Source organism: Rosa chinensis, chromosome 1 (genome assembly GCF_002994745.2).
Source record: "Rosa chinensis cultivar Old Blush chromosome 1, RchiOBHm-V2, whole genome shotgun sequence".
Lineage (NCBI taxonomy): Eukaryota > Viridiplantae > Streptophyta > Magnoliopsida > Rosales > Rosaceae > Rosa > Rosa chinensis.
Window position 1 is genome coordinate 6,911,075 of NC_037088.1, and position 17,515 is coordinate 6,928,589.

Sequence of the window (17,515 nt, forward strand, 5' to 3'; positions counted from 1 at the left end):
CTAAAAAAAAGAAAAAGAAAAAGAGGCGGTTTTGTTAAACGTTTTGTGTAGAGATGTGATTGCTCCAAAAAAAAAAAAAAGGGCTTAATCACTCTATCATCACGGCTACAAAAATAGGGAGGTAGTGACTTCTACACTCTTGGAAAGTCAGAATTCGGAACAGTTAATTTGTCAAATACAGATTTGGATTGAGCTATCATCAATCCGTCAGGTTATTAGATTGGGAATCAGCTTGAAAATTTTTATTACTAAACGGTTTTGGATTTTGATCGATGTGCTCCAAGTTTAATCATAAAATAGGTCTGCAGGTACATGACGGTGTAATCATTTAGGCCACAAACGATTATTTTAACATATGTTGTCGTAGTTTTAGTGGTTAATGGATAATATACCTTTACTTTAAAATTTCCTGGATATGTTTAAAAGTTTCCACTAATTTTATATTCACGCCCCTTGAACGTTTTGCGTAGCTTTCTCAAAAAACAAAAAAAAAAAAAACAAAAGCAGCTTCCTCTATCATCACAGGTTCACGGCTACAAAAATAGGAAGAGGCACTCACTTCTGCACCCTCGGAAAGTCGGAAGTCGGAAGAAGGAAAAGAAAAAGGATAGAACCCAACATTGCCGAAGGTCTTGAGGAAAATGGTGAAGGAAGGCTCAGCAATAATCTCCGGTACACTTGCTCTTGCTCTGTCTCCGTCTCAGTCTCTGTCTCTCTCTGTCTCTGTCTCTGTCTCTGTCTCTGTCTTTGGCGGTCTAAACTCTCTGTAAAAACCATTGCATTGCTGAACTGGCTTTCTGTGTTGCGCTGGGTTTTGATGGGTTTATGGCTATACTATAAGGCATTGGAAAAATGTGAAATTCACAGACCAAAGAGTGAAATAGGTGTGGACAAGAAAAATATATGTATGTGTGCAGACTATATGCATTGTCATGCTGTATAATGTGGCTGCGCTTCAGTTTGGTCCTGATCTCTTTGCTATATGTATTCCTTGAATTTTGAAATGGGTTGAAGCTGTTTCTTCCGTAGGACATCTTTTTGGTGAGATTGTTCACATAGAGATTTATAATGTCTGTGGAGTGCATTCCGTTCTGCAAGGGGATGATTGGTTGTTAATGTCTCTATGTGAATACGTCAACCAATTTATGTATAGCTAGCGTAGATGATGTCACGGCAGAAAATGAATTGATTGGTTTCTCGGTTTTTGTCACCAAGGTGATGCTCCTTGCAGTATTCTACTGACTATCTTTGGGTGGCATCAAAATAGAGGACTCGTGTGCATCTTAGGGTGTCGGCTGATTTTTATTCAAATGTATAGTTTGTCTAGAAAAAAGGTGGTTATGGAAGCTCAGTTGTTGTGAGATTAATGGATTATGTTTTTCTCTGGAGGCAGTGAAAAAAATGTGTACATGGGGAATCATCCTTCTTTTCTGAATTCAGAGGTGTATGTGAGCTGTTGTGCCTGCAGAAGGGTAGAGAAGGGGATACTTCTTCTTGTTACACTCTGTTTCTCCATTGGACTCTTGTTATATGAGATGCACAGATGATAAACTCAAGTGATATTTTCAGAAATATATCGGTGAATGAAGTTACCACTTTGCTGGAAGCAACTTTCATAGCTTGATCTTAGGAGGATGTGTTGACATTTCTCTTGTGTTCCAACAGTTATGGCTGTGGCCTTGTGCTGTAGATTTGAAATGGCTTAGGTATATCTATCCAATCATGAAACATGAGTTTTATACTACCTGTAATTCAGGTGCTTTGGTTTCCTCAAAAGTTGGTTCCAAGTTTTTGTTCTTGGAGGATGTGTTAACCTTATATTTAAAAGCTTTTGAACAATTGTTCAAGTAAGCATAGAGCAAAAATAACTACTGATTTTTTTTTTTTTTTGGCACTCCCCCTCCGCTGTATAACGTTGATATATCCACATTGAAGTCTTATGATCCCAAAAACTTTAATACCTAAGTTTCTGTACATTAGGGATGATAGTGATCCTTTCTCTTTTCCCTTCAAGTTTAGATCAAATGGTGTGGGGTGGATGTTTGTGCTTTTATTGATAACAGATAAATTAAGGTGTTCTTATCTTGACAGGGTAGTATTAATCCCTTTATTACTGGATTAAGTTAAAAGAAGTACAAAAGCATTTATTCACTTGGTGTAAGATTTAGTGGATAAATTTCACTGTGATACAAACTATACAGTACTCGAACTTGGTTATTTGGTTTATACTGAATCATATATATCTATGAAGACAATAATTGCTTGCTCCCTAATTTGTGGTACTTCATATTCTTATGTAGCAAATTCTTCCATCTTTAAATGCCTGTTAGGCATATTTCAACTGCATAACATGTTGAATGCTAAGTCTTAATATCATCATAAACATTTTACATACATCTAATAACAGCTTAGGGCAGAAATTTGAATGCCAAATATATTATATGAAACACATGGAGCTGATTTGCAGGACCACTATTTTCCTAAAGAAGAGACCTGCAGAACATTTTACATTTCAATTCTTAATTGTAGCTCTTGAGTGGTACCTTACAGTTATGTCCTAGGATGTTTTACATTTATCAGATGTTAAGCTGATGAAATATTAAAGATCTTCATGAATCTGCTCTAAGCGAAATAAAATTTCAATGCAATGGTGCTCATTGTGAAACAGGGTATGCATTAGGGCTAAATATTCCAATTAGATTCACTCCTACACAAATTATTTTTGCATGAAATATTGTTTTGCATCTTCATACTTTTTTTCTTTTCAACTTTGCACATAACAAAGCTTTTACTTTTATAGGTCATAACTTCCTTTTATTTCGTGTTTCTCCTCAGATATTGTAGAGCTTTCCTTTTATAATCTATTTAATGTATAGCGGTATACTCTTAATGTACTCAAATTTATTCTACCCTGGAGATGCAATAATCAAATCCTGTATCACTTTTTGACTCTCAGAGACATGCAACTCAAATATGAAGATCGCAACCGGTTTTGAGATAAAATTCACTGTTGTCAATACGTATGAATTTTCAGAAGACCACATTTCTACCTTTACTGGTATAACCGTTTAAGTCACATATATGAATTTGGAGAAGGTTTTGGTATCACAAACTCTTGGTTGTAAGTTGTAACTAGTGTCTTGATGCATTTACTTGATATAGATCCACCTGCATTCACATGGATAGGTGATGCATATATTCAGACCAAAAAAAAGGTGATGCATAGAAATTCTCAAGTTTCTTTTTTTTTTTTTTGGTATAAAACTCAATTTTGTACATTTCTCTATATAGGGATAATTTTATTCTAATATTTCTAGGCTTTTCAACATAAAAGATACATAATACCTCTACATGATGAAATAGAAATTCCTGTTTTGTTATTTGACTAATTAGTTCTAGAATTTGAATTTGGTTCAATTAGCAATTGATCATTAGAGGTTTAGTATAGTGACAAAAAGCAAGTTTAGTATGCTTTTTTGTTGCTTATAAACTGCATGAGTTACCTGAAATCACATGCGGTTATTTATATCTGTTTGATCCTTATTGTTGCTTGTTGTGAACTTTTTCTACCCTCAAATTCATAATTCTTTGCATATTTTGTTTATTCTTTCATGGCATGAGATTTGAAAAGCATGAAATGAGGGCATGAATTGTTGTCTATAATGTTGAAGGAGCTAGATGCAATCTACTGTATTTTAGGTGCTTCACTCCCTCAGTCAATGTTATCATCCACCATTGTAGTGTTCTTTTTTGATAGAGTAAACACTACATTTCCTGATTCATACTCTTGGAGTCCATACACGCTTCAGCAAAAAGTATTTCTTTTGTTCAAAAGAAAAAAGAAAAAAAATTCTAAATGCTGTTTCTCGTCTCAAGGTGAATGTGCTCCATCATATATGTTAGTTTGCTTGCTTGTTGGTGTTGATTTCTCACTCGCTATGTGTACAAATTTTGAATCCTGCAAAGTTTGCTAATTATTGACAGAGTTAAACATGAACTTTTTGTGCCATCCTTGTGATTTTTTAGAACTTTTTCATAGCAGCACCTATTTCATTTATTATTTATCTATTTCTTCCTGAACTTAGGAATATAGGAATATTCCGAAAACAAAGTGGCTCCTGCTTAATGGCTCTCCCCTGGATGGATTAGAAATTTGATTAAAAAACATTATCAGTGCTCTTGTGCGTGTGAAATATGAGAATTTCCACCAGTAACAGAAGCACCACTTTGTTGTTGTTTTGGTGGGTGGGGCAATGTGAGCATAATAACTTGTAAATTTATTTCTGGTTTTGGTAATTGTAGGGTTTGCTCTTATTATCTTCTTGAAATTATACTGTTGAATATTGCTTAATTTCTTGTTTAGGATTTGAAATTTTTATCCTTGCCCTGCTTTTCAAAGATTAGTTTCTGATTGTTTTCACTGTAAGGAGGAACTTTTTTACGGCATTGTAATATTCGTTAGACTAATAACCCATGTATTTTCGTTTCATATTGAGATTTCGCTCAATCATTGTAGGAATCAAGATTCAGGACCAGACACAACTATGTATAGTACAACTTGAATTTGGTGCACTGAGAAAAGTAGCCCCTCATATTCCATTGACTTATGATGTGCCCTTCAGGGAGCAATAAGTGCTCCTTGACCACAACATCTGTAAGTGTTGCTTTCATTTGTTTCATGTCATATATAATCAGTTTTATACTTATTGGTACAATCTGGTCAATGGGGACTGATGAAATGCTTGAATTTAGGTGCTTTTAAAACAAATGTAACTTTTTGTTGTGTCAGATATTCCAACAGCTTTTGCTATAGTTACTTTAGAAGTAACATTTTAGTTATCAATGTTTTAAAGTGAGACATCCCTATTCTATTTAAGGTAAGTGACATCCCTGGGCTTATTATTCCTGAGATCCAGTTGTTTACAAACAAATCTTCAAAAAGACTCGATAACATTGTAAAGATTTGATTACTTCCAGAAGACTGAACACTAGTGTTCATAACTGACGCTCTTATATAGCCAATACTGTAGGTAAAACATTGTCGGCAGTTTGAATGACTTTGTCTTCAAGAACCCAACTCCTATCACCTGCATAACAAATATGAGTTAGGACCCCTTCTTGAGAATATTCTAAAGCAAAGGTCCTAGGTATTGGAAGAAAAGCTGAAGCTTCACTTTACACTGTGGTGATTTAGTCTTCCAAGCATCATTGGTGCTTTGAGTGGTTTCAGAAATAGAGGCAGTGATTCTGAACCATTGCATCATGTAATCATGAAGGGGTCCATGCTGTCAGAAAACTTTTTAGTCCATACATTGTGCAGTGATTCAACAGGTAAATGAATTACTATCCCTAGCTTTCTGACACAGTGGCAGAATTGATTGAACAGCAAAACATTTTTCCTTTTTGCAGTCACTTTCTTGATAGACCCTTTCCTTTTAGTGTTGGATATGTCTGAAGGTGGATGAGCATGTAAAAATTTATTAATTTTGATACTGGCTAATTGAAATGACAGGTATGAAATACCAGGGATATTATATGATTAGCCAGACCATTAAATTAGATGGCCAAAAAATTGAAAATAAAGGAAAAGGAAATTGTTAAGCTGCTATTGTTTCTGTTTAGTTGCATGAAGGCCAGTAGAATTGATTGTTCAGCTTCTTCAAAAGAGTCGCTATGATCTTTATATTTTCATGCTCAATTCCTTCTGTCATCTTTCATTACTAGTTTCTTTTTTGCTTTTTTTTTTTTCCTTTCCAATTTATTCATTAGTAGTCTAAGATTAACCTATATCAGTAATGTATGTACACAGAGTCATGCAGATATATCTATATATAATACCTAATACTACACACACACAAGCACAAACACATACCCAGTCTGCTGCTTAGACAAGATTCTGCAGAGTGGGATCCCTTTCTGCTATGATCCCACTCAAGGCTGCTTGAGAAGCCTTTTGTTCTCTTTGGCCTTCCTCCCATTTAGGTTTGACTTTAAGGTCTATCTCTTAGTTCTGGGCTGCCCAGAGCTTGAGTGATAAATTTTAAACCCTAAGCCATAACAGCTATTTGACACCATTGATATACACCTGTTGAGACCACACAAAATTTAAGCTTGTTGCATGGGCAGCCATCCCGCTAAGCGGGATCCCATTGAAGAAGCTCCTTGTATTGTATGACTTTATATACATACATATATATATATATATATATATATATATATAATTTTTATCCAGAACGAGGCCTCGCTCTGAAATTAAAGTGCGAGATTAGAGTTTAGAGTCACTTTTCGGTCTCATATCCACATCTCTACTGTTCGGTTTTTATGTACTAATGTATAGATCATCTCTGCAAAATTTCAGCCAAATTGATGATCTTTAAGGTATCTAACTAGCTTAAACCAATTGACGAACTGAATCTGTCCAACCTGAACCGAACGGTCGAGATGTGGATATGCGACCGAAAAGTGACCCTAAACTCTAAAAGCGCACTTTAATTTCAGAGCCAGGCCTCGCTCTGGATAGGATTTGTGTGTGTGTGTGTGTGTGTGTGAAGATTCTTCTAACTAGCATGACTATGGAATTATTTTGTTCAATAACTCTTTGTAAACCCATGATTTTTGAGATCATGCTTTTGCTTTTGTTCTCCATATTGACATAGTTTGGATTCTTATCTTTTACTTACTTTCTTGATATCTTCTTTCTTTTTTCCTTTTTTGTCCCTGGAACTTATACTTGGACATGGTGGTTGTGTATTTCACCTGATTAATAGGTATATCAATGTATGTATTTACTAATGGCATGACTAGTTTCTCTACTTGGACAATTGCTGATGTAAAATTTGGATTATGTAATGGAACTGAACTATTGTATAAATGTACTTCAGACTATATGAAATGGAAGGTAGTGAAAGAGATTTCCTTAATGTCTCTCCAAATTCTGCCTCATCACTTTAGAAGTAGCTAAAGTGGATCGCTCTGTAGGTTTGAGCCCCTTCACCAATGTAGCAGTCGTCAGCCCTTTCCCAGTAGCTGTAGCCACTTGCCACAATATGGTACAAACTAGTGCTGCCCTGGATAGCCCAAAACTAAACTATAATCTAGTATACCTGGCTGGTTTAGTGGATGTGTGGCAGCACCAAGTGAGGCAAGGCTGTGCAGGCAATAAATTCGGCATTGCAACTACAGGTCAATTGTCTTTTTGTGCCCTGTTTCCTTTTTCTTTGTTTTTAGATATCCCTTTGATCTGAGTCTAATGTTACTGTTAGACAAGCTAACCCTACTTTGTATTGAACTTGTTGTCTGTTTTCGTTGGAAAATTATATTAGATCTTGTTTTTGAAACTGGATTCAAGAAATATAAAATCAGCCATATTTTACAGAAGTTAGTATTCACATCTTCTGGAGGGCTGGTGTTCTTCCAGTCCCTTTTACAACTATGATTTATAATTCAAGTCTGAAATAATTTACCCTTTCTAACGCCCTTCGCCTCCTTGTGACATGAACAGTACATGAGAAGGCTCATGCGTGTTAGGTTACGGCATTTTCCCATATCCCTTAAGGGCCTCTTATTTTATACTAGATGGCGACTGTGATGAGAAGGGTATTGCCTTTTGAAATATTCTTTGTCCTGGAGCAAGTATTGCCAATGGGTCATAAGTAGATTTTCTTTGCACAAATTTTTCCCAGTGGGGGCCAAAGTGGGCCTGCCAGTCTTCTTGTTTGGTGTAATGCGGTAGATATTGCTTGACCCCAAGATTGGCTGTTTCACAGAATTCTAGAATTCTTTTGTTCTGAATTAAGATGTGTTCTAAACCATCAGTTCCAGTTGAAGAGGGAACTGCAGAGGTAAGGAATGCCACCAAGTAAAAAATATGTTCCTCCGGTATAACTACGGAAGTTCTGTTGTCCCACCTGAAATAGGAATTACATCAAACATTAAGACAAGCTATAGGGAAACTTTGGAGATAATGGGACATTTGATGTAACTGTTACTTTGATCTGTTAACTGGATAGATGAGGATGGGGCCGTTGCTTGTTTCTGTTTGGATGTTGCCAAACACTCCTCGAGCAAAAGTATGAATTTTGCTTTTTGGTATTAGAAGATTGAGCCATGGGTGTGGAACATCCCACAGATCTTTTGAGCGTAGTTTCATCTCAGATATATGTACCCTGTCCAAGAAATCTGTGTATGTAACTTCTGACTCAAATAGCGTGGAAGGGATGTAGCTCAATTCAGACAATGACTTGTCAACTTCCTGCATGTCAGAAAGAAATATATGAGTGGAATTCAGTTATATATGTTCTTATAGATATTCATTTAACAATTATTTTCTCATTATTAAGAGAGCTTACAGGATATGCTGCTCTCAGAAGAAAAAAGAAAGAAAGAAAAAAAACAGTATCTAGGTGGGCCATTGCATGCTTCACCTGATTTATTATATCGATCTTGTCCTGGTTGAAGTATTTGGCCATTTCTAGGCAGAATAGAGTTCTTCCATCTGACTTGAACTGGCTGGCCTGAACTGGGTCTTTTGGATTGAAAGATGATCTCCAACTGTTCAGCAGACCACTCCTGTTTATTATGACAAATCCTTCGACGTAATTAAATGTATGTTCGCCAGATATTAGATGCTCCTGATCTCGGGTAAATGCTGCGAAATCTGAATACAGCACTCTAATCCATTTTACCTGTTCAAGATGGAGATTGTTATAACAATTAGTGCTTTCTACTCTACCTGGAAGCTTTAATTGTTTACACATTAGCCTAAATGATATGTTTTTACCCTTGCAGGTGCTGCTTCCAACAATATTCTTGCCCGGGTTATGATGCCAAACTGACCAAGTCCTCCAAGAACACCATGAAATAGGTCGTCGTTCTGCTTCTCTGAACAAGTTACAATCTCCCCTTTTCCTGCATTCAATTTTGGATATATTAGTAAGTAATGATGACGGTTCATGCAATAAACAAATATGAAATTGTTTATGAGCTATAGCCTGAATTTTTTTCATGAGACCAAACTCAAACAGTGACATGCTTAATGAGCAAGCCTAGCAACTTAAGTTTTAAACTAGACAGAAGTTACAGTTACTATAGTGTTCCTATATCATTGTCATTTCTGATCTCTGACATTGGTCTCATCTTCCGGTGGTGTTATATATCACCACAAAATCATCCCCCCCCCCCCCCCCCTTCAAATTTTAGTTTAACAAACCTGTAACAACTTCCAGCTGGCGGACATTGCTGATCTGGGGCCATGTCGGAATGCCTGCCCGCTGATCCCAGCATTAGACAGAGTACCACCAACAGTTAGATGTAGGTAGTCTGTCCATGATTTTGGTGCTAACCCATATTTCAAGCTTTCATGCAGGATATTTATCCACAACTCACCACCAGAGACATCTGCATATGGAAAATTTCCAGCGTAAACCTGGATTTCGGGCCCCTTAAGTGATTCCATATTGATGACAACTCCTCTGTGGGCTTGTGACTGACCCTGGAGTGAGTGGCCATGGCCTCTAGCAGCAGCTGTGAGCTCTGAACGAGGACCTATATCCCAAATATGCTTGACTAAAGTGGCTATGTCCGAAACCGTTTTTGGATGTAGTATTGCCATAGGGAGGAACTGGTACCTGTTGCCAAAATCTCGGGCTGCATGCTGAACTTCGTGAAAGTTGAAATGACCTTCAAGTGGAAGTGTGTTTAATGAAGGCGTATTTGGAGAACAAAGGTTCACTCTAACAGTTACAGAGCTCAGGAACAAGATCATGAAGCTTTTTATGATAAAAATGTTCATTTGTTTCAGAAGGTGAACTGGTGGATGCCTCATTTTCGGTTAGAAGATATGGAGGAAGCTGAAGGTGTAAGGAGTTTTGATCTTTTAGTTTCTTAGGGAGAAAAGGGTAAAAGGCGAAAGGAGAGTTGTAGAAGTGCAAAGGAAGTGGAGGGTTGAGAAGGAATTTAAAGGGGAGAAGGCTTGGGTGGATGAGTCAACGTATCGTCAATTATGAGAGTCCGTATGTAGACCGCCTACTTGGGTAGAAGAGTTTTAGGATTTTCTTTTAGTTCTCATTTTTGGTCTCTTTTGTTTATAAGAAAGGATGCCAAAGTTGAAGAGTTTGCCGAAAAAAAAAAAAAAGGTTGAAGAGAAAGTCACAAGAAAGGAAGATTTCACAAATCTTCCAACTGTTCCTAACAGTTGGCAACCACAATGCCACCTTTTCCCTTCTTTAAGTTTTATCATCACCAAAATGTTAAGGACTGTTTCCCATTTGTAGTAAAAATGAACGCCTCTGCCTGAATTCGTACTGCTCTGCTTCGGCTGATTGGATGAGAAGTTCTGGTACTGCCCATATTGATGTCTTGCGCACGTGAATGATCAGATGAGGATGCTGTCCTTGAAATCCATTGTTGTCATGGTGTTAACATCCCGTATCTAATCCCAGATCGGATGAGAAAGATTGAGAGGAAGAAATGGAGCTGTGGGGCTGTTATGGGTCCAAGTGACACGTGAAGTAGAAATGGTTTTGTGCTTTGTGGGGAGGGTGAAGTGGTATTATTGACTTACTTTGGGACCCTTTTTGGCTCACTTTGACGGGTGAAGAAGTAAGGACTAGGGAGTAGAGTTAGCGTGCGTAAACATGCGGGCTCACGACTTGTACGAAGCACCAGCACTGAACTCAAACACTACTCGTCTGCCCATCAACTCCTGCTACTGCTCTCAAGCCTTTAGTTCCCAGAAATGGACAAGTTTGAATGATTCTCTTGTTTATATGACCTTAATTTCAATTAAGTTACTCCACTGCAGTTAATCACTTTTCTCTGCAACTTGTGTTCGTTTTTTTTTTTGAAACATGCAACTTGTGTTGTTTAGCACCAATTTGAGGCATGCATCTCAACGGGGAGCATTTCATTTCCCCCTTCCCCTTTTCATGGGCATCTTAATAATAACTTGGGGACTTTTCTCGTCAGCTATCTATCTCAGATGTTACATTGTCTGACTGTGAATTTGAACCTAGATGATTGTTAATAGGTTACCGACAATCATAATCTGTTGAATTCCCCAGGAAGAGAAAAACTCACCTAGTCACTTATCTACCACAGTATGTTATACTGTGAATGAGTTTGATTTTAGTGTTCTAAATATTTTATTTTTGGCTGTGTCTCTTATTCTCTATACTAAACAAAATACACTAGTCTAATCTGTCTCAAATATAAGAGAAGATCTTCTGCTATAGCACCATAATTTGTTTTGCAAATGGACAATATATTACTATATAAAGCTAACAAATATTTTAGATCTAATCAAGCCTCTTGTGCAAAACATGTCTAACTAGTGTCGGAAAATCTGTTTTCTAACTATCGATGATCCAAGCTAAACCATAAGATTTTTCTTCTTTGGCTTGGAGCATTCTGACATATCAACAACCAAATCTTCTTTAGCTTTGTCTCGTGTATTCTGAGAAATTATTTTGTATATCTGATACATTGTATCGCGTCAGACTCTCACAATAATAAAAAAATAAAAAATAAAAACTCTTATGTTCCCAATAATGGATCCACATTTGCACGAACAATCACTTTATGTACGAAATAATCTGTTGAGTTTAAAACTATTAGTGTGACGACCTAATCCCAAAGATTTACTGAATCAGCTGGCAGAGGCAGGCACCTTAGATCAGCATAGGCATATGTCTTTTCCTGGACTTATGCCCTCACCGAAGTTGCTGCTCTACTGGCTGAAATCACTTATCGACTTAAGATTGGAGCTTAAACCGATGAAGGATTTGGGTCAGTAAACGCACTAGTTGCGGTAAAGTCTTAAAATGGAGTCATAATCTGAATATTTAGGACTGGAGGAAGAGTTTCTTTTTGCTTGCCTTGTGCTAAATGTTGTAAGCAAGGAAGAAGAAACCAAAGAATCAGTAAAAAGGGTGCATTGGACTAATGAAAACGACATAATAATGACCTCTAGACCAACAACATGATAAAAACCTCATTTTGGATGACATGGTGACTTAGATCGGTCTGGTACAAAGTGTCCTGATCAAACACTCAAATCTTTGTTAGCATTATAAAATGAAGATTCTTATAATTTGATAGAGATATTGGCTCTCAATTCCAATTCCAATTCCTCTCATCTCTCACTATGTTTGCCAAGTGTGAACTCCTTTGTAATCTAGTCTTCTCATATGTGGTGAAAAACCTAATCCTTTTATTGCATGCTTTCTGGAAGGAGACCGACCCACTAGATAAAGAACTCAAAGTCTTGAAATTACTTGAGCATTTACAATGTGGGAGAGCAACTTAAATATGTATTACTGAGGACCCATTGTGGGTCTCTGTTGTTCATCCCATGTTTGGCTTCTACAACTTAAATCAGTAGCTAGCCACAGGTATTTGGTATCGATAACTATGTTCACCTATTTAGTTATGTTTAACTGCCGTTTGATCTAAATCTAAGAATGGAGAATCGAGCGAAATATAAATAAACTTTAACTACCTTATTATTATCCACCCTGTGATTTATATCCAACAACAGTTGACCTACTTAATATACTAGCCACGAGCATTTGGTATCGACAATTCTCAGGGGCGGCCCTAGCCCAAGGCAGATACCTTATCTGCCTTAGGCCTCACTTGGGTGAAGGCCTCACTTTGAAACAAGTTTTTGTACTAAAAAGTCCAACAAAAATTGAATACAACTTCTAAATTACCCAACATATTACCAAGTCATTTGAACTTATCTAGATCTTGTAGAACTAGGCCTCGTACCTTTGCGTCAATTTTTTTCTCTCTTTCTACTACAAACTTTCTTGTATATTTTTTATTTGTCTATCTTTAGCTAATGCATACTCGATTGTTTGAACTTAAGTAGTTAACTAATTGAAATTAGGCTCCATTTATAGGTTATGTTATTCTTATTTTCATAGTAGAGACCCAAAATTCTTGTACCAAATACTTTGTTTGTAAAGTAGCGAAAATATGCTAAAAATACAAACAAATAAAAAACAGGTTATGATTTTCGCCTTAGGCCTCACTTACCATTGGGACGGCCCTGACAATTCTATTTACATATTTAGTTATACTCAACTGTCGTTTAATCCAAATCTAAGAGTGGAGACTCGAGCAAAATATAAATAAACTCTAACTAACTTATTATTGTCCACCCAAATGATTTATATCCAATAATAGTTGAACACAACTGAGCACAGAATTGATTGAGTATATGAATATAACTCTTGGTATCGATATGAATCATATACTTGTTTGATATAGTTGGATGAAAATTGGTGTCCAATATCACCATTGATTCTTTTTTCCAGGCACGTGCTATCATATGAAGTATTTTGATTATGATTTTACACTAGATAATGGAAAACGTAAGCAATTTGGACAAGAGTCTCCAAATTAATTTGGATACGTGTCTATTTCCTTTTAAGGAGCAAGATGGAGTTTGCTTGGCCAATGTTTCTATTTGAACAATTTTGGGGGAATCCAACATTGAGGCCAATTAACCCGTTTGCACATTTTCAGCCTAATAATATCATTTTTTTAGGTCTAAGATTCTTTCAAATATTTTAGCAGACATCTCGTTCTGATATCAAAAGACAAGATATTTCAGAATTAGAGAGAAGCATTATGCTTTCTCTATTTTGCTGGCCTGAGAGTCGGCATGAGAGTCGGCAAGTTCCATCACTCGTAAGTGAGTCTTCACCCTTGTAGTGATCTTTCTTTGAGCTAGATCATAGGTACATTATCACATTTCGCATCCTCCCATGTCTAATCACATACTCCTAATTTGTTTTTTTTGCACATAGTAACTTCATACTTGTCCCTTGTAGTCTCGATTTGGATCTATATACCTAACTATACATCTAAAAATTTTCCTAATGTTCATGTTCTTCACTATAGCTTACGGATTCCGTCAGATCAGGTGTTGTGCATACTGAGTTTCTAAATACCCCAAAAACTTTAAACATATCCATTTTAGTCTGTGAAACATTATTCGATGTGTCAGTACATATATCGTGATGTTAGGTAATACACCAATAACATTGTTGGAAGATATAAATTGAGTTAAGAGTACCAAAACCATTTCAAATTAACTAGTGTAGAGGCCTGAAAAGTAGGGTTCTAATGGGGCGGCCAGATGGAGGGCATCCTTACACTTTGAGGGAGCTGCTCTCGAGATTGTGATTGGGTGGTCGGAAATTGAACGTCCTCAAATGAGAATGTGACAAGTGGTCCGAGGACTGCCACGTGCCCCCTAGTCCTAATCATCATGCATGCCATTCAAGTTGAAGAGCACTGAATCGATTCCAACCTATGAGATTATAAAATAAATATTCTTATCATGTTCCCTAACCCACCCTTTATTCCACTTAAATCACTGTCTTCTTGTCCCTTCTAATCCCTGCACTAAAATAATCCCATCCCGAATCTCTGTTTATTTATTTTGTCGTTTCTTTCTTTGTTGGATCTACATCCACCCAGAGGTAAAAAGTGAAAACCTTGTGGGTGTCTCTCGAATATCTCATCCATTTCCTGAGGTAAGAGTCTGAAGTTTGGATATTCAGATATTGCATTGTCAAAGCCTCAAAGGATATGAATATATATTAGTCAATTGCTCGATTTCAAATAAACTATTTTCGACTCAAAGAAAGCGGAAATATATTTAAGAATGAGTTATACAGTCCGTTTTTCTCGTACATGATTTAATACGATAGGTTAATTAAAAAATAATAGTGAAATTTAATTTTCAATTGTAATCTTCAGGTCAGAACTACAACGTTATTCTTAGAAACTAATTGTTTTTTTATCCGTTGTTTCTCGTTGTCAAATTTCTGGTGGCCCTTGCCCAATTTTGAAACTTTGTGACACGGTGCAGAAGGCGATGCAATTCTTCTTATTGTTCATTACGAGTATTTGTCATGACTATTAAGATTGTCCGATCTTTGTGGTCTACAAAAAGGGAAGTTTAGTGTGGCTAGAGTTTGACTTGTTTTGTCTCATGATGTCTAATATCGCTGGTTTTTTTTCACATTATTGATTCTGTCATTCCCCTCCTATGAGGAATATATTATGAACTACATTTTTTTTTTATCAAATAAACAATTCATATACAATTCTATCAAATAAACAACTCATATACGATAACTAATCTATTGTGAGTCTAACTCGCGACCTCCTATTTATAAAAAGAAGACTTATGCCACTAGATCAAATGGTAGAGGACTGAACTACATTTATTTTAACTTCAAGAAAATAAAAAAATCTAGTACCATCCATGCTCTGTCTCTCTCTCTCTCTCTCTCTCTCTCTACACACACACACATATATATATGTTACTATATATTGAAACGTAATTAAACATATTATATCAAATCAATGCATGATATCAAAGCTACCCATATATTTAAAAAAAAATTTTAAAAAAAAAAAAAAAAAAAAACCTTATCATCTTAAAAGATAGAAAATATGGAAGTATAATTACAATTGCCTTAGTCAAAACTGAATTTGTATGATGTTAAAATTGATGTTGTAGCTTTATGTTTAAACAAATGCTAATATGACAGTAGTCATTGCGGATGATTTCAAAAATTGAAAGTGGTCTGAATTTGCAAAGAAAAGACAATGCTAATGCTTGGCTGGTGGCTACTCGACACCAAAACTGGGAAGCTGTCTGTATTTTCATTATTATTGTCTGAGTCAATTTTCCTTTATGGCATCTTTACCATATTATTTAGTACACAAGTCTCTTAAATAATCATGGAGTTAAAAAGAATTGATCATCTTATGGACCACTCTGTCTACCAATGGAAGACATTGCACGACTTGTATCTCTGCATAATTCTGTCACCTGTAGCAAATTACGTAGCTAGCTTATTAATGTTTCATCTCTCTTAATTTTATATTCAAAATCGTTTGTGTTTTAAATTTCTAATTTCATCACATATGTGTTAATTTTTTTCAATTTGATGATTCATAACCAAAGCTTATTTAATCCATCAATTTCTTCATGAATTGTTAACGTGATGAGCCCGCTTAAACTAGCTTTTTGGTCTTGTGTCACCCAAAAAACACATCATATATATCGTTAAGACTAAAAGTTAGCTCAAGTGAACCCGCCACATCACCAATTCATGAAAAAATTGACGAACTAATTGAATGATGACTATGATTGACTAAACTGATGACTATGATGAACTAAATTGGATAGTATAAGAGCATGTGTGGTCAAATTAGAAATTTAAGGGCACAAATTATTTTAGATATAAAGTCCAGAGAGGTGAAATGTTATAGATGAGAGATCCCACATTAGAAAAGTACGTGACAAATGAAGATATAAATTATAAGTGGGTAACTCATGTTAAACTGCGACAAGCGTGACCCATGGCTTAATAACAAAAGGTCTCGGTAACTAACTGAGCAACTGAGCTAAAACTATCTTTATTAAGTACCGGCCGGAACCAATGCTTGTATCACAGTGCAACTCCAATAGCATCAGAATCTCGAAACTTGACGTTGTCGTGAAGAGATATAGAAAATTACTTTTGAGGCGTCCATGTTTAGGGTGTAAACTAGGAGCCTCTAATCATCACCATCGAACTACCTTGGAATTGGCTAACCTATTTTTACCTATATATTTAGTTATCATATATTATAATTTTATTTTTTTTAGTGTAAAGGATAATAATAAAACTGGTAGTATTACAAAAGAACATGTCACGTAGTAGCCCGTCAAAATAAGTTTCTCACACAACACTACACTTATATATGCCCTGACCTCTCATAAACACAGAAAAATTTCAGAGGATATAAGGTAAAATTAAATTAAAAAATCAACACCATACTCAAATCTAACTGTGGTTACCAATTTTCTTCAAAGCAGCACTCATCACCCTACTACTTGATTTTTTTGTCAATAAATGTAAGTAAATAAAAGTTGCAAACCCAGCATCAAAAGCACTAGACCATAAGTCAGTCCACAATCCAAACCTGAGCTGAGCACGAAAAGAAACCCTAACCACAACTACCATCCAAAAAACTGTAGCCGTTAATGGAGCCACTGCTGACAACCTCAGACCTCTTTCTTCCAAAAAGAACGCGCCACCACCACCTTTAATGTTAAAGCTTGTCACGAGTGTGTGCCAAGACACTATCATCATTGAAAGGTGACGCAGCTGTCAGCCCACACCACCACAGCAAAAGAGCATCACCGCTAGTAATGCAACCAACAAGACCACCAGAACTCTTCTCGACGCAAGAAGCAAGTTCTTGGAGAAGAGTGGGGCTAGAAGCATCGGTGAAGAGGATCAAATATGTGAGGACACCCCAAGGAGAAAGTATGGCCAAGGTCTAAGAAGCCTAGCCATTGAAACAAAGATAAACTCCCTCACCAAAATCAAATAGATGGTGGAGAAGGAAAAGGGAAGAAAGAAAGGAGAAGGAGGTGAAGAGTAATTAAGGAAAGGTCTCGCCGACATTGTCAAATGAAAGTAACAAATGTCAACATTTC

At 36.3% G+C, this 17,515-nt stretch overlaps 1 protein-coding gene and 1 long non-coding RNA gene across 2 annotated transcripts; one reads left to right on the top strand and one right to left on the bottom strand.

Annotated features, from left to right (window-relative positions):
• The first annotated feature begins 486 nt into the window (after nt 1-486).
• Nucleotides 487-6,185, top strand: LOC112168169. Its single transcript, XR_005806610.1, has 3 exons — nt 487-1,706; nt 4,517-4,654; nt 5,019-6,185. It is a non-coding gene; the product is annotated as an uncharacterized LOC112168169 (long non-coding RNA).
• Nucleotides 6,186-7,342: 1,157 nt separating this feature from the next.
• On the bottom strand, nt 7,343-9,910 carry LOC112168160 (cytokinin dehydrogenase 6-like). Its single transcript, XM_024305287.2, is given in 6 exon segments — nt 7,343-7,907; nt 7,989-8,251; nt 8,424-8,684; nt 8,780-8,907; nt 9,209-9,244; nt 9,247-9,910. Coding segments are annotated over 6 exon segments (1,611 nt in total). The 5' UTR covers nt 9,824-9,910; the 3' UTR covers nt 7,343-7,561.
• Between the last annotated feature and the right edge of the window lie 7,605 nt (nt 9,911-17,515).